The sequence below is a fragment of the Sinohyriopsis cumingii genome, chromosome 6 (assembly GCF_028554795.1).
Source record: "Sinohyriopsis cumingii isolate HCF-2022 chromosome 6, ASM2855479v2, whole genome shotgun sequence".
NCBI classification, from domain to species: domain Eukaryota; kingdom Metazoa; phylum Mollusca; class Bivalvia; order Unionida; family Unionidae; genus Sinohyriopsis; species Sinohyriopsis cumingii.
The window spans coordinates 104,423,988-104,451,018 of NC_142966.1; the positions used below are offsets into that span (position 1 = coordinate 104,423,988).

At 33.7% G+C, this 27,031-nt stretch overlaps 1 protein-coding gene across 1 annotated transcript in view; it reads left to right on the plus strand.

Annotated features, from left to right (window-relative positions):
• LOC149797617 (uncharacterized) overlaps positions 1 to 26,771 on the plus strand; it is a 74,251-nt gene extending 47,480 nt beyond the window's left edge. Inside the window, exons 4-11 of the mRNA XM_089962503.1 lie at positions 11,372 to 11,593; positions 13,064 to 13,103; positions 13,981 to 14,072; positions 15,996 to 16,223; positions 16,876 to 17,106; positions 20,548 to 20,590; positions 20,904 to 21,008; positions 22,859 to 26,771. Coding sequence (XP_089818629.1) covers positions 11,372 to 11,593; positions 13,064 to 13,103; positions 13,981 to 14,072; positions 15,996 to 16,223; positions 16,876 to 17,106; positions 20,548 to 20,590; positions 20,904 to 21,008; positions 22,859 to 23,718 — 1,821 coding nt within the window. The 3' untranslated portion in view covers positions 23,719 to 26,771. The remainder of the gene's footprint in view (positions 1 to 11,371; positions 11,594 to 13,063; positions 13,104 to 13,980; positions 14,073 to 15,995; positions 16,224 to 16,875; positions 17,107 to 20,547; positions 20,591 to 20,903; positions 21,009 to 22,858) is intronic.
• Positions 26,772 to 27,031: the final 260 nt, after the last annotated feature.

A 27,031-nucleotide genomic window follows, 5' to 3' on the forward strand; every position in this document is an offset into this window, starting at 1 on the left:
TGTTCCAAATGAATTACAATTACCTTTAAAATACGGTCTTATGGACATAGAACACAATTAATTTTACTGTATGTTCTCTACATTTGTTTCTCAGTACTGACCTTTGCACTGTGTGATAATCAATGCAAAGCATATGTTAATCTAAAATACCTCAAAGATTACTTCACGGTGAAGTTCTTGTCAAATGTTGACCTGCTCTTTTTTTGAGATGCTGGACTGTCAACATAGCAGCATGTAAACAGAACACAGATTTCACTTCCGGATCATCACCAAGGCCTTATTGCTCACTGTGGGCTGCCGCCGAAATGCACACAGACAACACCCTGAGCTCATATTATTAAGAATAAACAATTACATTTAAATCCCTACCAAACATGCGTAAATAAAACTCTTCTGTCACCACCAAAATGAGAGAGGAAAAAATGTTCTAAAAATAGACTAGAACTACATTCGTGGATACTGAACTGAAAGTATTAATTGTGACCCAATTCCTGACAGGCCCCATTGTTTACGCAAATTTTAGTCAAACTTTTATATTTGCATGCTACACCTATTTCAACTTTATACATGAAGTCTTTTTGAATTTCCTTGCAAACAAAAACATGTGACACCTGTCAGAAAGTATGTAGTGTTGGTGTTCCACAGGGTGCAAGTAATAGTCCAAGTGCTCTTGAGAAACCAAAACTAAAATTGTTCTATATTCCTTATTTATAGGAATTTTTCAATGCAGTAAAAACCTAATTAATTGTAATATAAGATAAACCCTGTCTGAAAATATGTTTGAAAATTACAAATGTTGATAAATTAAATTTTAATGGCAAATTAAATAAACATTTTAATTTTAAAAACTAAATTTTATTGAAAGCTTAAATTTTCATACAAGTTTTAAAACACAGTTTAACAAATTTTATACAGAAAAGTTGACCAATGAATGGTGTTTAAAACAAATGGTAGTTTGGGTCTGTACAACTGATAACATTTTTCCCAGGGGTAGTGAAGCAACATAGCTCATAGTGATTTGGCAGCAAACCACAATATGTCTGTCCAGATGCATATATGTGTACACACTAAAGAAACAACGATAGGTGCTATGTTCCATGTTTATTGTGTCAGGTACTTAGGCAGATGTTTCCATAACTAATAGCACATTCAGATTCAAAGTTCTGATGGGACCACTACCATGTTTTATAGCAAAAATGCATTCCATTTCAATGTTGATAACTACAAAAGGTGACAATGGGATAGGAAAATAGCTTCAAGGTAGGCTCCTTACTGAAAAATGGTGCTGATCTCTCTTGTGAAGGCCTAAGCCATGTCTTTGAGGTGCTATATATATCAGTGTGGTGATATGAACTAATCTTGGTCACTTATGGCAGCACACTGCACATGCCCTTATGAAACCTTGCTATACCACCGGACTACTGGAGAGCTTCCAAGCTGATCCAACTCTAACACTTTGTTCCAGATACCAGGCTAGACCTGAAAAGATGCAATATGTTTCACTTAATTGTGGAAAACAGTAAGATCTAGGTAAAAGAAGTTAAAAGGTGTTAGATATGGTGATTTCAAAATAACATTCAGGTTGCAAGCATGGGGAAAAATATTAAACTTGACAGAGTGACACTCAGAAATGTGAAACAGTGACCATGTATTAAAGTGATAAATTCATCCTAAAAATATACGAGGTTTCTAGAAGCATATTTAGCCATTTACAAGTTAAATAACTAATCAGGTAGACTATGTATCATAAAGTTTAAGGTAATGTTGGGGTGGTGAAGTTTGATCATTGGTGCAAACATTAGTACATACCAGTATACAGGAAAGTCAAATGGCAATGTACTAAATCAGAATATATTACTATAAGCAATCGTATTCATGAGGGAAATAACGAATTTTGACATTGCAAGTGAATCCAGCCAAATATGGTCATACAAATCAACTAAAGGTACCAATAAATCCTATATCATCAACTAAATGTGAAATTCTGATCCCCAAAAGTTGTAAACAAGGATGGAAATTTGTATATGTGGGACATATACAATGTACTTGTTAAGATCAAATGTGCAAACATAATTCAAATGATCTGTTTGAACATTTATAGTGTATTTTTAAGAGTGTTGGTTACCAATTATTAAGCTCATTGATTCAGTGGAATCAGATATCAGCTGATGCTTCAATACCACACTGTGTCAAAGTACTAAATTCAAATATGTTACCATACATAGGCATATTCATGATGAAAATAACATTTGGGGATTTTCAGTGCACACAGCCAGAAATGTGCCTTGCAGATTCACTATAGGTGCAGTGTCTGCCTATATGATGTACTGAATGTGATCTTTTGATCACAAACATTCTAAAATGTATGGATATTTGTTCATGTGGGATATGTAACCATGTTAAGATCAGTTTTACAAAGTTAGATTCAAATAATCTGTTTGAATATTTCTTATGTAATCTTTTGAGTGTCAGTTAACAAATATTATTAGTAATTAATAATGCATAAAGCAAGATGGATCATTAGAATTCCCATAACATCATATAGGTCACAATGCCACACTACACCAATCCATATCTTAACCAAACTGAACAATAAAATGGATACATTTTGTTTTCAACTTACATCATTTTGCTGTTTTCTTACATCCAAGGGTACATATACCTGGGAAAAGAATATTGTATCCCTTTGACCTGTATTTCATTCTCAGACAGTTTAAAATGATTTAGTAGAGAACTTGAGTAGGTTCTAGTATCAAGTTTGCATCTCTGTCCTCTCACTAAATACCTTATAACTATGTTTATAAACAATTGCTGAAGGCTATACAAGCAGATGTGTGTTACTCAGGAAGTGACCCCATCATAAACATATAAATTACCTGCTTGGACCCCTAATAAATAGTCTGAATGGCCAATACAAATTTCAATTGTGTCTTCATTTATTTTAAATGAAGGTCTCATTTTGACTTACAAAGATATTTTCTCTGACAAAATGTGACAAATATCCAACATTGGAGCTTGTATATAGTGTACTAATATATACATGCTGATAAAATTTAATATCATTCCAAAAAATATTATATATGTGCATTTTAGGGGGAAAGTTTTAATTATTTTTGTTTTAAAGTTTTACTTTTAATTTCATTCTTATATTTTCAAAGTCAATATACATAACATGTTCAAATTTCGTATGACTCTCATTAATAATAAAGATTTTATACCAATTTAAAACTTTACTCCAATACTGCACTGACAGGAAATAGGATACAATTATTTTTACTATATGTTCTCTACATTTGTTTCTCAGTACTCACCTTTCTACTGTGTGATAATCAGTGCAAATAATATGTTAACTTAAAATACCTTCAATGATGACTTCACTGTCAAGTTCTTGTCAAAGGTTGACCTCTTTTTTGAGATGCTGGACTATCAACATAGCAGCATGTAAACATAACACAGATTTCACTTCCGGATCATCACTAAGGCCTTATTACTCACTGTGCACTGTCGCCGAAATGCACACAGACAACAACACCCTGAGCTCATATTATCAAGAATAAACAGTTACCTTTAAATCCCTACCAAAAATGCATAAATAAACTCTTCTATCACCACTAAAATGAGAGAGGAAAACATGTTCTAAAAATAGACTAGAACTACATTCCTGGGTTCTGAACTGGCGGTATTAATTGTGACCCGATTCCTTAAGGCATTTTAGAAAAAACTACTGACAAGGATCGTTTCCGAAAAATCCGGATATTTGGTACATCCGTGTTTTATTTGGATCCGGATTTCATCTTAGAATTAGTTAAAATAGTCAGGGAACCAGACTAACTTTACAGCAGCACCACTGATCCTATGTTACGAAACAAAAGGTCTTTGCATTTTTACAGTATATCAAAGATAGCAAACACAATACTTTGATGGGATAAACAAATGTTCTCTTAAAATGAAAACGAAATATATTCTCTCCGTGAATTTAGATTCGATATTTCTATTAAAGTATTTGACGGAAAATCAAAGGATTTGCAATAGGATCAAATGAATGAATAAAGAGATAATTATGATTCAAAGTTTTGTTGCTAAATAAACAAAAAAGGACATGCAAGGCAAGCAGATAGACCATGCTTTTATGTCATCAATAATTTATATACTTCAGATGCTTGCTTCATTATAGTGATACAGAAACTAATCAAAATATTTGTTATGTGATTGAAACTCTGAATAATATATTTGAAAGTCCACTAAAAAGTATTATAAATCTCAAATCAGGAACATTTTGGGGCTGGACGGAATAGTAACTTATTTATTCAGATTACTTAACGAAACTTTAGATACAGTGCACATCCTTAAACAATTTGGAAAGGCATTTTCTGTCAATTTCAGAAAGCGAATTTTCAGAGGACCCTAAGATCTCTCTCTCTCTCTCTTTCTCACACACACACACACACACACACACACACACACACACACAACACACGCACATTAGTATTATGAATAAAGATTTTACGGTACTTTAAAAACAACACCTCATTCAGTGGTATGAAGCTAATTACAAATAGGCGAGACTATACTATATTGGCAAACTCATTTGGACAAATAGTTATGAATTCATGTTATTTTTTTATTTATTTTTTTTTTGCAGTTTGTATTTCTGGAAAAGAATAATTAGAATTAAATAATTTGAATAAATAAATTCCAGCCAAAATGAATTACTGGACACAACAATAATAGGACTGATTCTGCTAAAATCACAGCATTAATAATTAGTATTAATAAAAACAAGATTTATGTTTTAACTAAGACGTAAAAAGAGACCACAGATCATGGTAAAAGGTACATTTTTCAAGAAAGATCTTAGTTATAATTAGAATTAAATGATTTGAATAAAAACTTCCAGCCTAAATGAATTACTGGATTCAACAATAATACAACTGATTCTGTTAGGATTACAACACGAATATTAGTTTTTAAATAACTGATTCCGTCATAATTACAACAAAATTAATTAATTTTTAAATAAATAAGATTTATATTTTTAACTAAGACATAAAATGGTACCCCATATCATGATCAAAAGTACATTTTTCTAGAAAGAACTTAGTTATAGTTAGAAGTTCCATCACTAAAATAACAATAAAGTACCAGACAATCATCACATAGTCTACCTATGAAGAAATAATGTCTTTGACTCAGCTTAAGATAACTGTCCTCATTTTAAAAAATCTTTACAAACTTTTAACTGATTTTGGACAAAGTCATCTACTAGATACAATGTTACGTTACCCACAGCATATAATGAAATTAAAAATTAAAAAGATAAATAAATAATGCAAATGAAATATACAAAACAATACAATGGGAGAAAAAAATGCAGCTTAAGGAAGCAAGTCTTTACACATGTGTATTGACCGAAATGAGTTGGGCAGAAGTTTCAAAACCATTTGATAATATGAGTACACCAGTGTAGAACATCCATGTTAGGTTCTCCACTAAATTAATGTGTAGGAATGTTTATATACAGTTCAAAAGTACATTATAAATTTATACAATATATTTCTGAACCTTCATGGAGAAACATCGTCCCTTTATAAATATAAATATATTAACTGCTGGAAGGGGATACACAGATTGGATGATAATTAATACACAAATGGTTCTATTGTATGCTTAAAAATAACAAATGAGTCCGGTAAAGTGAGACCGGTTACAACAGTTAAAGACATACTATTATTATATAGATTTGGTTATATTTGGCACGCACGGGAGGTGACAGATATAAAAAATAGTATTGTTCAAACTAATTCAGGATTTAAATTCAACTACAAACAAATCACATAACGCAAAATGGCTACAGTAAACATTATAATATTTTCCCCGGATATATATATATATATATATATATATATATATATATATATATAACCATTGATGTACTTAGCCATCTATTAAATGTGTTAGCTAGGCTCCGTTGTTCCCCCTGTAATTGAGCTATAGGCAACAGACGGCATCATGGACTCCCTCCTAGTGATCGTATACGTATGTAATCGCAAAAAAATCCCATGGAAGTTGAATATAATTTTGTTTTACAATGCTAGTTGTTAACAACCCTTTGAAACGCATTCATATCTGGGATTTTCAGCAAAAGTCACCCTTGTGAGGAAATCGTTTATTCTTTTATCAGTCTAAGAATACAGTCATAATATCTCACCTTGCTTAATGTGTCTTTCAAGCATTCCATAAAAGAGATTAAATGGTTATGTATATTATAGCATTATATTTTACACTATATTTTTTCTTCCAGGTATAACATAATAGCTATATGGTGTTATTCCTACTTCTTCCTGATGTGTATTTCTAATTTTGTACTGTTTGCCTCATATTTATTAAAATTGGCATATGACTCTGCGTTTATTTTTAATGAAATATGGCGCTCTACATTATTGCAATACTGCTTTGTAACTACCAATTGGAACCTATGACCTAACATTACCAATAAACCATTATCATTCTTATTAGAAAAGAAGAGTTGTAATATCGAAATATGATCTATCCTGGCATGAAGTCATTTATTGTGATTTTGAAAGTATAATGGTATTTTTAAAAAAATACTCATTCCTGTATATTCACGATGGCAAGAGACATTCTAAGTGGTTTTCATGTCTCTAACCTCTTCTATTATTCTGTACGTGTTCATCACTTTAATGTTTAGTCTGCTTTTCTTACACTATCCATCTATCTACAGCTGTTTTTAAACCCACCTGTACCTCTAACTCGTATTTATTTCCCTGTTTTCATGTAAACTATGAATGAAATATTTTTTCTTTTTGGTCGCCATCGTTTTACCGCTTTACATTAACCATGTTTCACCAGTGTCTTGATGAATAAACGCATATCATAATCGACAAGTAATGAGTGAAAATGGCATGTATTCTGGATATTTAAAATATCAAACTGTTATGTGCTGGACTCTATACCTGCATGTTGATTGATTGTGGTGTTGCATCATCGTTTTGCTGTCGTGAGCTTTGTTTTTAGATATTTCCTCTCGCAAATATAATATATTAAATACGTTAAATATTTCAATCTTCTTCTGAACTACATATTTTTGTGTTTATATTTTTAGGTTTTAATTTTTCATACACTTGTTTTGTAGTTGAATTCAATTCACCGTCTCAGATGTCAGTATTTAATGTATCTCTGTAACCCATTGGTTTACATATCACGTGGATTGATTTAGAATAACTCAGTATGTCTTTTTTGTATTTAAGATCCACTGTATATTGTTTTCTTGACACAGTTATAGATTGCTGCATTTGTATGTCAAAATATGAACGAGATTTTTGGATGTAATACTGCACGACCTTGGGAGTGCAGTATATCCATCCAAAAAAACGAGTTCATATTTTCCCATACAAATGCAGTAACCCTTTTATTATATGCTCATTTTTTAATTCTACCTAAGGCTTAATTATATAAACAAAATACACTACAAGAAACAACGTAAATGAATGTATGCCGTATTCCAAACTAAATACACAAGCGCAAATTCATCATTACACAACAACATTATTAATGCGCACATAACTCCGCCCAGATAAATTTGAACTTGTTTGCGCTAGACATATTTTTCGAAAGAAAATGGCGTTTTTGTCTACTTAAAATTGAAATATGGAGTCTTATTGTGTATGAATGCGCATTGCAATAAGTTTTCCATTTGATCTGGAATGAATCAATTTTTGTATTTTTGTTGATTCTACGAAATTTCGTGATTATGGACTGGATTCATCTGTGTAAATTGTACATGAAATACTTGAAGTGGCACGGGAGAAGCGTGTTTACATTTGCAAGTGTGTTTGTTCTGTCATTGCCTATTTGAAATCATACTGTGGGAAAATATGTAGTGTTTTAATTGCAATTATCAAACAGAGGTTATTTAATTTAATGTTTATTTCATTTTGAGTGCAGTAAGGAGGATGTAGTTGCACTTGGAATATAGTCGAAATTACAGTAAAATTTCGAAATGTGTAATCAAGCTTGAGAACTCATGACATGGCTCATGTAATTTGGATTTGCAGAACTAAGAAAGTACATTTTGAGGAAATTCAGGATGTAAAACTGTAAGTATATTTCTTGCCATTCTTATTACCAGCTAAAGGTGACAGTTATGCCTTTATAACTTGCATATTATTTGTAGATACCAAGAAATTTTATGAAATCTGGCGTCTATCGCCAAAATCCGAAACATTGTATCAAAAGAGTTATCGCGGAATGTAGCAAAGCAGCTGGTATGTGGCAGTCCCCGAAACATTTGCTTTAGTTCATTCAGAAACAAATTAAATCAACCAACACTTAAAGCGTCTGCTATACGAGAGTACATGATTTGTTTACAAAGTAGTTCATAATACACTATTGATCACACGTATCCTGCGTGTGAGTTCAGTAAGAAGGTGTGCAATATCGTAAAATACTGAACGATTCTGACAATCTAAGGTTAATTGAGATATAAATGAGCATATAATAATGATACTTTCAGAATCACAACAAACGACATTCGTAAATTTTAATTTGTGTTGTTAGTTTTGTATTTTTCAACGTAGCCGTCTTCAGACATTATATTTATAAAGTTATCTATGTTGTAAATAATCTTCCGATTTCAAATAATGTTTTTTGTGTACCAGAAAACATTCAAGCACCTTTGCGGAGGAATATTTTTTGTAATATATGACTATCTTTGATAAAAAAAATAATCTGGAGGAAAATATATTCTAGTGTACTGTTACCTTTCATCTTTGTAGTTATTAAGACCTGAGAGTGAAATGCGATTGACATGTAAGCCTCTCTTTCCAGCACTATTGTAGTCATGTTTTCACTTGGTGTCTGTACAATAGTAATTATATTCTTAAAGAAGTATCATCTGTCCTTATTTTTACACTGATAAAGTTTTTCTTGACCCATTGTGACATTCGTTGATTTGAATATCATAACATGTCAACATTCATGTTGTCCTTTTGCTTACGTCCTGTCCAAAGGTGATATATAAAATGTCCAGTAAACGTTTCAAAGACATTATTCATCTCACCTCTGTTAAATATGTTAATAATGAATCTTGTTCTGTTGCAACGTAAACAATATACGCAGGTTGTTCCCTCTTCAGATTGGGTATGTTCACAGTCTGATCGCAACGTCTAATTGCTGTTTAATAAGTCAAAATGGAGTAGTATTTTGAACGATGCTCTTCATATGTAGATTAGCGTCATTGAAACATGCATCCAAATGTTGATTTCTGCTGCAGTAAACATTGTACTGATTGAGAGATTTGCAAAATTATTTTCTAAATATGTTAGTGCTAACTATGTTTAAATTATCAGTATCCAAATGTTTCAGCTTGAAGAAGTATTGAAGAGGTCGGAAATTTTTGCCTTACTTTTTGGGGAATTGTCGCATCAAGTACTAATATCGAAGTGTTCATTTCGATTTTATTTAACGATACATTTTTAAACATATATATTTAACTTTATTTATGTGCATGCTTCTTTATTACATGACATCTGACCTTGATCACAAACTTGCATACAGTCCTGTCTATGGATTTTTTCCTACACAGAGTCAGTAGCCCAAGTGATAAGGCGTCGAACTCGCAATCTAAGGATCGATACCCGCCTAGGCCAGCCTGGATCGGCTCCTTGGTGTGAATTAGTGAAAAGTACTTAGTTTCCATAGCCTATGCATGATTTAGCCATTAATGAGTTAAAAGTGTCAATAAAACCAACTTAACAAAAGGATTAATGCATTTCTTTACTTTAGTGCAACACCTACCATCTCCAAAGGTAGGTCGCTTGTTTACCGCTTTTCTTTATTTACGCTTCACGAATATACTTTGTGAATTTTGAATATTATTATTATTTCGATCGTTACACGTGGCCCATTGTTAATGAGTCACTCAAGAGACCAATTCTCCCCCCCCCCCCAGACATTATGACTTCCTGTAGCTCTTCTTTGGATTCCCAATTCACATTGCAACATTGGCTCACCTGTATCAGCGCCTTCTCTCTTGTATTTGTCTTCTGTGGGAGAGATCTCCAGCATGAACCCCACACAAGATCAACTTCTGACTCAGTTGCAGGCGTTCACATAGTACCTTTCTCACAGGTCGCATTTGCTGCTATTTATTATATTTTGTACGCACATTGTAAAGTATTTCGTAATCATGGCACTTAGGAGCTTATAATTATTTTGACCATAGAGTTTAATTGATTTCCTTTATATCATGTTGTAACCTCTCTAAAGTCTAGTTTCCTTATATAACGTTCCTCTCCCTGTTAATTTTCAATGACATATGATTCGTTTAAATACCCAGTTTTTTAATAATCTTAAAAGCCAGTGCACTCTTAAGGACTATTTAACAAATGATTTATTTAGTTATTTTGCTATAAAATTTTCTCCATTGTTTAGATACTTTGTTTTTAATCTATACAAAAAAGCAGAGGTTGGGTGTGCTTGAAGTCGCAGTATCTATACTACTATCAAGGCAAATAGGCATCAATACAATAATAAATGTATCTTCGTTAATCGTCTCTGGCTCTGTATTGTGCCTTTCATTATCATAGGAAAAACAAATCAAATTATTGTGCTCGATCCTTCGCAACGCTAATTGTCTTCAAGTTCGGGTAGCGGGAGTAACTTTTTTGTACTTGTGAAAAAGCATCCACTGGTCTGACTTGTCTAAAAGCCGTTTAAACCTTGGAAGTACTGAAATTTGAATTTTTATTCGTTTATCTTTTCAGATACTTACTTGCTTGCTCACTCACTCAACTATTTTGCGTTAAAACGAGCATTTGAATTAAATTCTCTCTTACGTCCGGTGCTCCAAAATAGGATATTACTGAGGATGGTTTTGGAAAAACCTGCATGTGCAAGCTAAAGTAAACATATAGAGAAATTAGTGTACGGCGTTCATCAAAGAACGTGAACAAGTGTCCTAGCTGGTTATAATAGATATCTGTAATAATATATGTAATATAGAAATATAAACTCTGTTCTTTACTACATTGCTTCATTTTTAAATCGTCATGACCAACATTTACCAGCTACATTTAACAGCAGACTTTATGTTAGTGTGTAGTTTATCAGTAAGATCGGGGCGGGGGGGGGGGATATTTTAAGAAGAAAAGACCCACATGTTTATATCTTTACTTGACTACATTTTCAAACTGCAATTAATATTCCAAAGTTATCGGTCATAAATTTGGCACTAAGGTCTCTAATAGCAATCACATTTAATTGTTTTATGCCCAAATGCGAAACACATTTCCATCTCCTGTACATTCAAATTGAATTCTAGTTTCTTCCTTGCAATATTATCTATATGCAGGAAATTCAAAATATTACCAATGAATGCCTGATGAAAGCCAGCAAGGCTGTCTTGAAATCTGTCACCTTTCCTGCACTTGGAACCGGAAATACTGGCTACCGACCAACTGTTGTTGCTAGTGTGATGTTTAAAACCATTGAAGAATTCAGCACTAGAAATCCTTCATCCAGCGTGAAGAATTTAGACATAATTGTTCACACAAAGGATACAGACACATTTAAGGTATTGTATATGGTCTTAGATGAAGGTATATTAGAAAGTACTATAGGAACAAGGTATAAGATAACCTGTTCAACATCAGATACCATGGTTACGTACAAGTTCGGGTACATTAGTCTTATGTCTAGGTTGCGAGGAACATAAAGCTGATTTATTCCAAACGTTACACGGATTATTTTACATAACATCCTGGCACTGTAAGCGCATTCGTGATTCAGATCAACTAATCAGATAATATACATTGGTAACGTTTGTAAGGCCTCTTCTACTTCCTGTTTTACTGTATCTAAAGTTTTCTGATGGAATGCTAGCAGTGTTTACAGTTCCTTGTAAGAATATTTACCAAGTGCTTATTGCATCTACAAATACATGAAAGCGTATTTACCGAAGACTAACTGCTTGTGCACATAAATAAAGGAGTATTTACCTATATCTAATTGCTTTTACAAATAAATATAATTAGTATTTACCAATAGCTAATTGTATGCACACAAAAATGTACACTAAAGTGGTATCCAGGAATCAATGCCCATCAACCATATGATTTGTTTGCATTCTTTCGAAAAAGAGCAGGTATCATTTTGGGCTAGCATGTGGCTGGAGGGGGCCGGTGGAGGTGGTAGAGGCTCTTTTAATACAGAAAACTGAAATCGGTCTAAATCGATAAGAATTCCCGATAATGTAAACGGATACAGATGGGGTTCGGGAAATTTGGTGATATAATTGAAGAGATATAATGGTTTAGACAATAAACCTTATAATATCCTAGAGATTGTGTGGAGTAGGGGTGGTGGTAGGGACAATCGACGAAATAGAGAAATATAACTAATTAATATAATAATTTAGGCATTAAAACTGTGCAATTGAAACACTAGAATGGAAGAATGTACACACGTTGACAATATGTACTTACCTAATCCTCTCCACTCCCCTTATGACTTTATACCAAAACAAATGTGAACATAATGCGGTCAATAAAAACTACAAAGGGAAGTAAGGCCACCAATCTCAAAACATCTCTGTTGGATAAGATCATTTGAGAGGAATAGATTTAAACTCGAATAAATTATGAGAACGATGGTTATATTCAAACTCGTATGATGTATATTGTCCAAAAAAACTTTTTTTTTCTTTTATCTTCTTCTTTTAAACTTCTTCGTTTTCATTAGTTAAATTATTGCATCTGATAACAGAGAATATTATAAGAGCACAAAATCATATTCATTGAATACTGGTTCCAAGGCACAATGCGGGTGTCATACATCTATTCAGGTTTCTAGCAAAACTATGAGTTGTAAATCTTTCAAATTGCGTTTGTTTTGTAGTTATTTTGATATAAACATATTCGAGTCATAACATTTAGGGTGAACAATTTGTTTCTACCATCCTAGGCCATAAACAATGTTGTTTGTCCACTTAAGCGAATTGATATGATAATTAGATCTCGCAATGAGCAACATTCTCTTTTCACAGATTTTTGAATCAGAAGCAAAATCCAGGGCATTTAGACATGGTAAGTGAATTTGATGAACCTTGAAAACTCATCGCGATTTTTATGAACGCAAATCACAAACCAGTTATTTTTCACATTACTACGCCATTACTAAATAATTAAGACGTTTGTGAGTAAACATATTTTGTTAATGGATATTAGATTATTTTATGTCCTTAAAACAGTCCTACTTCAGAAAACTATTTAGTGTTGGTTTGATTTGGTGTTTAATAACACAGCAACATATGACATATATTATGTCGAAGCAGTTATAGTAAGATACCCTGCCCATAAACAATCTACGGTCGCCGACCAGGCCTGTTCCGATGAGGATTCGAACCAGTTTCCTTCTGGTTGTAAGTACGGCACGCTAGACACTGAGCTACCATGGCTCCTCCATAAAATGATGAATTCGAAATAGTTATATATGTCTGTCTGTGTGTGTCTGTCTGTTTTGTCTTGGGGAGAGAGTGTAGCAAAACTTTGCTAACAATTGGCAAGAAATGCAACAAAACAGGCGCATAATGCATCTGTATCTAAGAATCCACTTGAAACCAGTCATAAAAATGTAAATGTCATGACAAAATTACATTCAGCGACACTTACGTCCTGTGGCATAGTACACGGCTTCTATTTATTATTACGTTACCACTAATGTTTTTTATTTTGGTGATATAAAACGTCATTTCTACCCTAGAACATATGAAACACCATTGCTATTGACATAAAACATTTATTCCACCCACTGTAAACCGTTGTGTAATCCACAAGTTGGTAATTTATTTCGTTTATTCATACATATTTCCTTTATTAATAAATTTTGTAATAAGAAATGACGTACACGAAAAAGATAATTTTCAATTAATGCTCTCTTTATTTATTCTTCATCTTTCGGTAGGCCTTGGTGGTACTGGACACAGAAATGGCTTGTCTAATGGCAATAACATTGGACCTGTTACAATTCAACAAGGGAAATTAGCAGAATGGAAGGTAGTAATACTGCAATGTATTTTATTGGGAATTACTAAATTTTCCATGAAAAAGTTTCATAAATATTATCGAAATCTAATTATAGTCAGTTCTAACCTCCACGTGATTTTGCAACTTAAACCGTACGACCATTTTATTTATATTTTGCCTTCATTTTTTTGCATGTATGTATAATCATATATAGTGATCTTTCATGTAGATTCTGTATAGGTATTATATGCTTGTGCTTTCTGATTTGTTTTGTTCGGGTTTTCTGTTTTTGACATCTTTACGCCATCTACAATTCTCCAATTAAGTTTTTTTTTTTATCCAGGATAAAGTAGTTTGTTGGACTGGCGTTTTTTTAAAACTTGTTGAAGTTGCGTTGGAAAAAGCATTACATACCTGAGTTGAAAGTAATCATTAGCATAAATAAATAGCTTAAATAATCAATTTACAGGCGTTTTTAACATTCGAAATTTATTTACAGAAGACTCCTATTTTTAAGTTCATGGGTTTGACAAAGCGAATTAATGACAGGAAAATGTGATTATACTAAGTTCTGAATTCCTTGTTACCTATTCTTCGGAAAATGCATATGTTGGGTTCTTCGTGATTTAAGCCTCTGTTTGAATGTTTGAAGCCGTGCGAATGTAATATATGTTTTTGTATTTCCAATTTGCTGGGGTCAATTTTAAGTTACGAGCGATTCTACTCAAAAATGGTTTCATTGAAAGCATTGCCGGAGGAAGAGAAATTTTCCGCCACTAGGTTCCTTGCAATTTTGTTGCATTGCTAGTCTCATCAAAGAAATTCATTCTGATGGGTAATTTCTTTGTCTCTTCAACATACTAGGTGCTGCTTTCATTGCAGGTGATGACGTAGATCACAATTTTTGTCTTGTATGTTATGGTATTTTTGTGAATATTTAGCTTTTCACCTGTGACTGATGGATAATGTGTTTGTTCCTTGTTGTGTTGGCACGATGCATCTTTTGTTTTCACAAGGCTTTGATTCCCCATCTATTTTCAAAATTGCTTGTATTCAAAATGTGGTAAGGCCTTACAAATATGTTTGTTCTTATTTCAGAATGTTTGAACAATTCTAAATGATGTCATGTAATTATGTGCATTTATCACAAGGTGTTTGCGTGCAAGTAGTGTGGACATAGCTTAATCGACATTTTGAGAACTCTCGACAGCATTCACAGTACTGTTGCTAAACAGATTTATGAAATCTGAGGCACTATCGAGAAGGATATAATTTCCATTTTCTTTCGTCTAATATTCGCTGTTCTGATGTAATCGCTTTTGTAGTTATGCCTGTGTGGTCTGTTTCACTCGGAAATCTATATCTTGTGTTCAGACGACGCACATCATTTAAATTTGCTTGATTTCTTATTGTGTTTTCTTGAGCAATATATTTTCAATATTTGCTTTCACGATGCATCATTGTCAAGATTTCATTGTCTTGGAATTATTACATCACGAATGTTTCGCAAACATATACGTGTCTTACAATTTTCAAATGACGGAACAAAGATTCGTGTTTTCCACAAAGACTGAAGAATCTGGTTTGTATATAATATACTACAAGTACAAAACATGACTGCATTATATTGTCGGGAAGTACAAAGAACATTACCTGATTTATAATGAAAATTGCTCGAGATTTTCGAACTTGAAATCCTAGATAATTGGGCTTCAATTATCTTAGAAACATTTATCACTGGTTGTTCGATAGAAGATATGGGTTCATGATGAAACCAGTTTTATGCGAATTCGTACGTTGTGGGCGAATCACAATTTTATACATATACTTTATTTGCATGGCAAATTGAATTTTAGCAACCTTCATAAAGCCATGATATATATATATATATATATATATATATATATATATATATATATATATATATATATATATACGTACGTACGTACGTAGGCCGACATCCTGGTGTGTAGCTGCAATCGCAGTATGGATTTGACTAAGAGCGGTTTGGCAAGATCACTCTTACATGCGGGCGGCGATAAGCTCCAGTCAGAATGTCACTCGAAGTATCCCAATGGTATTTCATCCACTGAGGTCGGCGTTGTCGGCGGGTACAAGCTCAACTGTAAACATGTGTATTTTGGTGTATTGCTACCCTACACTTCTCAGCAATCTGTGCAGGTTAGAGGAGCGTATATGTATGTATGCTGTCTGTCCGATTATCTATGTACGAATCTATCTATATATCTATCAATTAATTAATAAACAGGTAGCGTATCTATCTTTTAATATGTTAATCAGCTTCTGTTAATCTGCTGGATCAATAATTTGGTAAAATGCTCCTTCTCATTTTGTATTAATGGACATCATTATTTATAACATTATTATTTATATTATTATTCGAAGACATGTATTCTTAAATGACAATTCATTTTTCCAATTGTGTTCGTTTTAATTTCTGGAGGGGGAGTTGTTGATGTGTTTCTAACGTAACTTACGAGGAGCATTACTATTCAGTTTTCTTGCAAATTGGAAACAACTTTTACTTGTGCGATGCGGCCTAAAGACCATCGTGAAGTACTTTTGACGATATGGGTTGTGGATTTCCTGGTTGGACTAATGGAAACCGGAGACACTGAACAAAATCGCCTTTCACTTGAGGCAAATGCGAGAGGTTTAACCACTAAGATATTCAATTGTCACCCGTCTGCGAAACAAATTATACCCAATTTTCACACATTAGCTCCCCTGCAAAAACGTACCTTGAAACAACAAAACCAATGTCTTGTTCTCCATGATTAGCTATGCTGAAATCTTTTTTTTCTTCTTCAAGGAAATGTCCAATTTTATCAGCTTGTGTTTGAACATGGCGAACACTTATAATATGACGTCCATAGCTTTTCCGGCTCTTGGGACAGGGGCTCTTGACTATCCTCCAAAAGAATCTGCGCAAATCTTAAGGAAATGTGTGAAACAGTTCTTGAAACAAAACCAAACACCGTCTCTGCAAACCATTGATGTGGTCATATATGACGGAGACAAAAACTGGAAAGATGTCATGAAGGTAAGAATGTATTCTGTCATAATTGAAACGACACAGCAGTTTCAAAATGTGCTAAGTACCTAAATAACTTTGCAATTCAGCCGTCTTAGAAAATTTCCTTATTATAATATGCTTTAAATTAGATTACCTTTTTAGCACTACAGACATAACTGAAAATCAAACTGACATTTGCACGTTACAACTATTGAATCTCCAGGACCAATACTGAAATCAAAAACGAAGGTTTTGCATGATAGTATTACTGTAGACAAAAGGGAGGTTAACTTTCATTCACTGTATTGTTGGCTTCAGTCGCTGGTTATCTTTCAATTGTTTTTACACATATATCATGAAGAAGACCTTGAACGTTGAGTAGGACTCAGCGAAAATGTTTTTGTGATCATACTGACGAATCAAACGTGCAAAAGTTTAGTCACCGGTATTTTGGCAAGAGCTAGTACATTCTGCTCTAACCCCGCACAGACCTGGGTTGAAAACCTTCAGATCAGCAATAGAGATTAATATATGTCTCCTAATATATATCCATACCAACAACACCATAATTCCTAGAATGGAAGTTCATCACAATAAGAAAAACAGTCCCTATTTAGATCCTGCTGGCTGACAAAGGGCTCCGGTGGTGGTGTCATTTTGAATATCTTTAATGCTATGGCAAAAGACAAAATAAGCGCTACCGAATGAGATCCATTTTTAAGAAAAATACCCACTAGATTTGACAGAAAAATCGGCCGTATTTATATGTGAAACACGTGTCTCCTTGCTTTGGATTCAACCTAGATTTTGTTCAGATGAGTATCTGCAGATACACGTGTTTAGTATTTTGTAATTATTCTGCCCTTGCGGCGACCTTAGTTTAGTGTTTCTATTTTCTTGACCCAATGGTTTCTGATCCTTAAACTCCCATGCAGAATGGGGGCAAGCTGGTGGACGGATCAGCGTCTTGAGACAGTTCAACTGCTTAAAATGTCAGCACTACATCAGTGAATCGAGCTGATAAATATGTTTGATCTTGTGTTAGAAGCAAAGGTAATATTGAGTTGAAACTAAGAATATAGATTTTGAAATGGTTTGAAATATCGTTCAGGAAAAGAAGAAAAAAACCTGTTTGTTTTTAACACAGCTGTTTTAGCTCCTAGACAAAAATATGTTTGATAGTGAAATCTTAGTCAGCATAAAATACTTTGGTGAGATCGTTTGAATTCGCCCATTGATGGATCCAGTTGTTCTCACGAAAACGATGTAGAAGGTAGTTGGGATAAAGTTATCTACCCCAGCAATCATACACTGAAATAATTTTAGATATCTACCTGATTTTAAATTAAAATGGTGGTTATCAGACATTCAACATGGTTTCCATGGCAACCATCTTGAAATTCTTGCTATTTGTGTGTGGTGTGACGGGTTGTTATGCCGTCACTGTGGCAGGTTTGCTATGGTTGGGAATGGGGTGCACCCAATATTCTTTTAAATTATTTTAGAAGGCCCACCCAGGCTCGATTTGGGATGGATGTTGAATTAGTGAAAGATAGATGTAAAACTCCGAGTCCCCAGTCAGCAATGCCTACGGTTAAATGATTGAAATTACAAAACCTGAAATCCAACTAATAACAATTTAACGACAATTCAATAATCGAATTTTTAAAATTTCCCAAGTACTCTCCTTCCGCTCGACCCTGTAATAACCTATAGCATCACTTGATTAGTAGTGTGAGATAGCTTTCCATATGTCATTGTATTCTACTCATCTGTTAATTCCTCTCTATTATTCCTCTAATTCTTTCTCTTCCTCCCAACTTTCTCCAAATTCCTTCTCCTCCTTGACTTCTCTATACTCCACCTCCTTCTTCACGTCTCCTCCTCGACTCCTTTTCCTCCTCCTTGACTCTCTCCACCGACTAGTCTTGTCGACTCCGACTGTTCTGCTAGTCTCACTTCCGTCTCGCCTCTTACATCCTCGAAACCTAACTGAACCGGAAGTTCTGTCCTCCAAAACTCTTCCTTTATGAAACTTTTATCTTAGACCCGATCCAATCCAACTTAGCGGACAATGTCCTTCTCGCTGTCTGTCCACGTGGGGACGTATTTAGAACACGTCCCGATCCCTCGCGGGTTCCTCTGATCTTAGGACTAAGCTGTAACACATAGGTGGGAAGTCGCGCGATCCAACGCGAGTGCCTAACTCAAGATGCCGAATCTTCTCTCTGGTCACCGTAACCTTGCGTAAGAGATTAGCTATAGCCTGCAGCAATGTTTAGACATCCAAACATGGCTTATAATAATACCTTAGTTTATACACGACTTACGAACTGATGCTGAGCAAACCTAACAATTTGACTCTTATGAACAGAAAGTCATATCGACATGGTTCTTACACCGGAAGACTTGTTACCAAAATGATGCCGAACATCCAATATGAACATCTTGAAACTCTTGTTATTGCTATTCTTCTTAAACGGATGGATATATAAACATGTTTTTTTATTTACTAAAACACTTTTTATGGTGTTTATTTGGTTCCAAATGAAAATAGAACCGATCTGACCAACAATATGACGTCCTCGTCACCCATGTGGAAAATCTTGTTATCCCTACTTCTGATGGACAGCACTTGCACCAAAAGACTCCTTATAAAATGTAATGTTGGTTCTAAACCAAATCAATGCCACTGTGACATCCAATATGGCTGTCACTTCAGCTATCTTGATAATCTTTTATAGTAATTTCTTCTGAATTGAAAGTCATTTCAGCAATATGACTTCTGATGATGTCTAGTTGCTTTTGAATGAAAATAGTGCCGCTCAGTCATCAAGTATGGCTACCAAAACGGCACGGCCATTGAAACGTTTGTTATCACTACTTCTCCTAAATTGAATGTCATATCGACATGGGTTTTCCACCAGGAGACTGTTTGTGATGTTAAGTCTGTCCTTATGGAAAAAAATGCCGATGCCATATCCACTATGGCCACCATGATAACCTTCTTGAAAATCATCTTTTTGATATTTCTCCTGAATGGAAAGTCATATTGATATGATGATTTGACAGAGAACTTCTTGAGGGGTCTAGTTGGTCCCAAATTATAATTATGCCAATCTTACATATATTATGACTGCCACAGCGACCATCTTCAAAATTGTGTTATCGTAGCTCCTCTTGAATGAATGGTCAAAAATACTTCTGTATGATGTCTAGTTGGTCGTCAGATGAAACGGTAAAGCACAGACAGCTTATGTCGTCAACACGGTAGCTAATGTAAAGATTTTGGCATCGCTCAAGAATATAAGAAATGGTTAACATTCTGTAGTTAAAAGGAAACAATTATCTTCAGCCAGTAGAACATCATTACCTTCTGGGACTCCTGCTTCGTTCTTACGTTATATTTGTCCTTCTTTCTACAGTTGTTTATCGATATATCCATCCATCCATTTATCTTTCTTTTAGGCTTACCGTGATGAATTCTCAGAGAAAAGTGTGTTTCAGAAAGGTAAACGCTAGTACTTTTCCACTTACACTTTTATAATATAATCGTTGTACAATTATTAAATTAGATCATTGAAACTAGCATGTAAACAATTATTTATGATTTAAAAAATTAGTGCAGTTAATTTGCATAATTTTACAACTTCAAATCAATAATAATAATAATAATAATAATAATAATAATAATAATAATATTAATAATAATAATAATAAAAGTTATATATAATGTGTGTATGTATGTATGTGTACTTATACCGGGAACACATAAGTTGGGAAGATTCAGCTTGACTTGAAATCATGAATTCTATTGTTGTCAGTCAAGGACTTTTTTGACCCACTGCTTGAAGGAACACCTTCGTATGCTGATCATCCCAAACCCAAAGGACGACAACATTTGTCTTCTCATCATCACAGACCAAAAGGTAGTTATTCGCATCTATTTATGTCCATTATTTTTCTTGACCGTTTCTGATGCCTTCCGTGGTCAGTTTTATTTTGCATAACCATTTCTAATCCTATGCGGGCGAAAAATCTATATAAGTGCATGTAGTCATATTTATGGAGCGTTTGTTCTGTGCTGCAGAGACGTGAAACCAAAATATCGCTGTTTCTCTACATTTTTTCTTTTATGTAAAGCCAGAAAACCCAATAGTTTATATATTATCTTGTTCCATTATTTTCTTATGAGGTGTAATAAAGATCTTGAGCTTGTCATGTGACTCAAATAATAACTAAGTATTTTAAGAAATTTTTGGGGGAATAAAAAGATTTGAGCCACATGTAATATAGGAATTATCCATTTCTTTTTTTTACATGGTTTAAGGATATTTTTGTGCTTGTCTCATTCATTCTTTTGTACCTTCTTTTCTGTCATTACTATCAAATGAATATATACTCTGGATAAATAGGCAGCATTTATTTTGTGTTTAAGTCAAGATTTTGATATGTTTAGTGAATATCAAAGAACGTCTTTATGTATGCCTTTCAAATTTTGTGTCAGATATTTGGACGAAAAAAACGTAGAATGACGTAGGAGGGTTGTATTTTTTAGTAACGAGGCTTGGCAGTCTGTCTTCTGGTCGTCTTCAAAGAATAACAGGCGATCCAAAAACGGTCTTAATTTATTTATATGATGTTTATATGAACTTTTTAAGTTTCAGTTCATTATTAAATTGTTCCATCTTTGATCCTGTTTGTTTCTTTAACTTACTTTTTTCTTAAAGTAGCAAGTAAATGACATGCAATAATAGCATTATACGTGGTATATCTTACATGGGCAGCGCCAGGGTTGCAACAATAATACCTCAGTGGTTTTACTTTAAGCCAAATTAACAGTAAATCGCAATATATAGTATCCATACATTCCCCAATGTTGATATCGTCACTGGGATTAACACACGGTTGCAAAACACCCGTCTTTGCTTGCTCTTTTATTCTTTTGTTCAGTATAAATTTGGTATAAGTTATTTTTCGGAACAAATAATTCAGAAAATACGATTACTCACTGTGTGATTGGTTGATTATTTTGTCTTTCAGTAGCTTATATGGCTTAAGCGAATCTGTTATTCCGACACATTATCGTGTTCGTCTATGTAAGCAAAATAGTTCTCAAGTTATATTGAAACAAACTCTCGACGAAATGATAAACATCTATTTATTATTTTTCTGAAAGATATGAACTACAAAACAGCTTTTTAAATAAAGAAACAAATATGTGTACATGAACGCTGCACTCTGAATAATTGACCATTGATTGTATTTTAATTACTGCGTTAAAATGATATTGTTTCTAACTGATATATAAACGGTAAACGTAAGATTTTATTTTAATCATAAATAGGATATTTGTAATAAGAAATGTAGCTAAACAGTATTACTCTTCATACGCATAGAACAACATAATAGTTGTGTATAAATTGATGAACAATGAACTGCGCTAATTGTTGAGATCTGTTTTGAGACTCTGTGTGTGAAACACTAATGGTCAAACGGGTCTCCTTTATACAAGCTGATCTTGCATCAGTCAATAGGTCACGAATGCAGTTATTAAGATTGTCTTTCACGTATAGGGTTCATAACAAATCAAACATAATTGCAACCAGTAAAGTTTGTTCCATTGATCACCGTATAGGTCGTATTATCTAGAAAAATGAATCATTAAAATCAAACAGCTACTTGTGTCTTCAAAATCTCCTTTGACGTAATACTCTTCATGGGACACATAGTACTTTGAACTAATGGGTTTTAATTTTTACTTTGGTGAAACTTCTAGGTCCCAAACCTCTTGAAAAACCTTTCGAAACATTACCTAAAATTGACATGTCCGACCTCCAATTTAGCAACTATGATGAGATTGGTCGAGGAGGTTTTGGTGTCGTCTATCATGGCAAGTGGATGGGAACTGATGTGGCCATAAAGAAAATGACCTTGTGGTCGAACTCGGCAGAAGTCATTAAGATGGTGGAACAGGAAGTCAAGGTGCACAGCAGACTCAGACATCCACACATCGTGCAGATCATGGGAGTTTGCACCGATCCGACATCCTTTTACATCATATCCGAGTTCATTGATGGAAGTGATCTTCAGAATCTAATATTTAGACCTGGTGGGTCGAAGTTGGAACTAACTCGTAGATATGTTTTTGCTAAGCAATGTTGCCAAGCTGTAGCTTACTTACATGGAGTCAAGCCGCCAATTATACACCAGGACATCAAACCATCCAATGTACTGGTTTCCAAAGTCACCAAACAGGCAAAACTTTGTGACTTTGGAATTTCCAAGATACGATCTTATTCCTCGAAACCCACCACGGAAGGAACCCCATATTTTATGGCTCCAGAGTTGTTGATTGGGGGCAAAAGTAGTTCCTTTAAATCGGATATTTGGGCGCTTGGGTGTACATTTATCGAACTTTTCACTGAGCTAGATTTATGGGCTCTTAATGGGTCATTGGTGACGGAGCTTGACATAATGACGCGGATGAAGATGAATGAAAAACCTCCTGCTGTTCAGCGTCTTGATTCTAAACTACCGTACTATGTACGAAACGCCATCGCAAACTGCGTTGACTATGATCCATCAAAACGGCCATCTGCGCTGGGGCTTGTAAATGAGTTCGACAAATGTGCATGAAAAAAATAATACCTGAATCGATGTTTAATTTTTCTACTTTCTTGCTGAAAAACGGGGCAGGAATTGTATTTTGAATTAATTTTATTCTGTGTACGCAGTTATTAGTGCTTATGAATGCATAAGTGTTGACATACTTTGTTTCTATAATTGCCATATAAAGGAAATAAAGTAAATTGCTTACTATGACGAGGTCGGTGATTATGATGTTTGATTAATAATAATTTGTAACAACTCCATGGGGCGTTTAATAATCTCCAGTAATTAACTGTAGCATAAATAGTGATCTATATTCCATGTAATTACAAACCTCTAATTGATCGCTACAGAAATCAATTATTTCCTTTGTTCTTTTCGTCAGCAAAGTCACCTTCGGTTTCTACGTTATAATTGTTCAAAGGATTAACATAAAGTTATGTGGGTATACTTTCTGTAAGAATTAGATAATACTCACATGATATTTATATCCCAAAAGATCAAGATATATATATAAAAAACATATATATATATCACCCACGCGAGAGAGAAATCTTGCTGTTTTGCTAAACTTACTTATCTCACTCTAGTAATCAAAGTCCGGTCTTCTGAGACATGATGCCCATGCGCCAGTAACTACTTTAAAAAATATTTAAAAAAAACCTTGTTAATTATGTTATACCTGACGGACTTGTTATAAAATCCAATAACAATAGAAATATAGCAAACATAAATTCGCTCAATAAGCAAGTTAAGGTCTCTTCAACTTTGATAACACACATTACGAAACACTTCGTCACACAAACACACAATGACGAAGTCGAGCAATTTAGCAGAACTCCAGACAACACACCGGCAATACACATCACTGACAACAAAAATCCAAACTCTCTCAAGAACGTCTGCAAAGCTGGCAAAAACCAGAAATGTGTTATGTCAGACTGGTTTATTTTAACTTTGGCAAATACTCACAATCCGCCCCAGTTAAATCAAACATAATAATGCGATTACAGATGAAAACCCCTGCACTTACCAACCAGATTGGTTCATTTATCAGTTCACGCGCTTGTCCACACGATTTGCATGTACAGTATCATTGCACTAGTGATAGCAACACTTGTTATATTTCCAGGACAAAAAATATAAATTTCCAAAAAAGTCATGAATTAAAAATACCCTCAATCACTACACACTTATTTATGACTGTACATATGATGTATATTTTACTGCCTAGCATAGAACGTTTCCCAAACAGAAAATAATGAAAATAAAATATTAACTGTATTAAAAGACATTATTGCTTATTGTTATTTTCATATGACATGCGTCGATTAAATGTGACAATCCAGTAAAAAAGATCAAATGGTTATTTTATGTTTATATTTTGTCATGCATAAAACTTCTGTACTGAGGGTCGACATGTCACCCCATTACCCTTAATTTATATTTGTATTAATGGGCGGTATTTATATATATAAAATAGCACGTTGCTCCAACAAGCGCGTTGTACACATTTGCCAACGTATAGCGATTATAACTCTTTTTTATTTTTTCCTGAGAGCGGCATATATAGCTAGATTCTATTTAGATAATTATTCATATTTTCATAAAAGATTAATAGACCTGATGACCTTTATATGAAGTGAGAGACAATAACAGTAGCTGATTAATACTATATTAGTTGAATCTGCTAAATATATTGCAAAAATGCACGATTATTTTAATTTAATTGGAGAAAAAAATGTGTGAGAATATTAATCTGTGTTGGTGTTTGTATCTAGACAAGAAAATCCCAGTGGCGGGGTCACATTATTTGTCTCCCCACAAGACTTTGCCTCCTGGGGCGACGAACAATGTAACCCCTTGACTGGGATTTCCTTGTCTCAGTGATAACCCTAACTTAGATTTTGTTGTTAAATGATTCATAAATGAATACCAAATTGTTTGAATTATGTATATTTAATTTGTATTGTTTGTTATTTTGTTCTTTTTTATTCAGTGTATGCTATGGATGATTGTATTTTGGACTTGACTTTGTCCAAAATCAGGTTCGATTTCTACCTGACCTGAATCATTGACTTAAATTCTGTAAAAAGGAGAAACCTAATACATAGCTAATATTTTCTTTATGAGTATGGGTTAACTATTAGTTTATAATCTTGGCCTGAGTCAAGCACATTGTGTTTACCTTGTTGTTAATTTTAGTAACAGACTTTCTAATTACTGTATAACAAAGACCTTTCTAGAAATGAACCGTTTTCCTTCATCATGGCTCTTCTTCATGTCCTAATTTTTTTTCATGTTAATCAGTGTCAGTGTCTTCATTGGTTTGTAAATCGACATTAAACGCTTTCAGTACTAGAAGATTTACTTTCTTATCAATCAAATTTACATTATCCCGCAACAAAACAAACTTACTGTTATTATTATTCTTGAACTTTGGAAATTGCATATGAATTGCCAGGTCTACCTGTTGTTTACTGAACATTTTCTATTATAATTTTAGTAACAGACTGCTAATTATAGCTATTATTTTATTTTGTAAATATTAAGAACCTTCTTGAAGGTTATTTTCCATTAGGTAATCATTTTTTTTAATAGAAAATGTTAATTGCGACCTGAGGTCAAATGGAAGACTGTTACTGAAAACATTATTCATTCATGCTTAAGATCTAGTAGAATTGATTTGTATTATTGTTGCGTTCAGTAGTTCATTTGGGCTGGTGTTTATTTTTTCAAATTGTTCAATTCAAGTGAGTTTTCTCTGGAAATACAGAATGCTCATAAAAATAATAACCTTGGACAGAGACACTCACTTGGATTTACAGGGATTTCAAACCTGGAATTATATGACTGATTCAACGAAAGACTTGGTACAACAACACAATACGGGCCGCTACCAGCACATTGACACCTTCAGCATTGGATATAATTTGGATTTCTACTAATGTTTATTCAGAAATTTTCTTTGTAGGACTTGTATCTGTAATTATATGATTAATTTGGGATTTAATTCGCTTTACCGTAAAGTCTTTTCTTATTTTCACTTTGTGTTCTAGAGAAATAAATTATTTGTTGAATTTCACAAAGTTTGTTGATTTATACCCTTTTCTGTTACTTATTTTCGAGGATAGACTCGTAACTATATATATATATATATATATATATATATATATATATATATATATATATATACACACACACTCTAGGGTCACTGATTAATCAATCACATTTATTCAACTTACCTTAATTTGTAATGACGTACATTTATCCCCACAAGACAACGTACATGCTTCTTGTTTTCGAAAAATAAAACGCTTTAAAACTATGGATAGGGAAC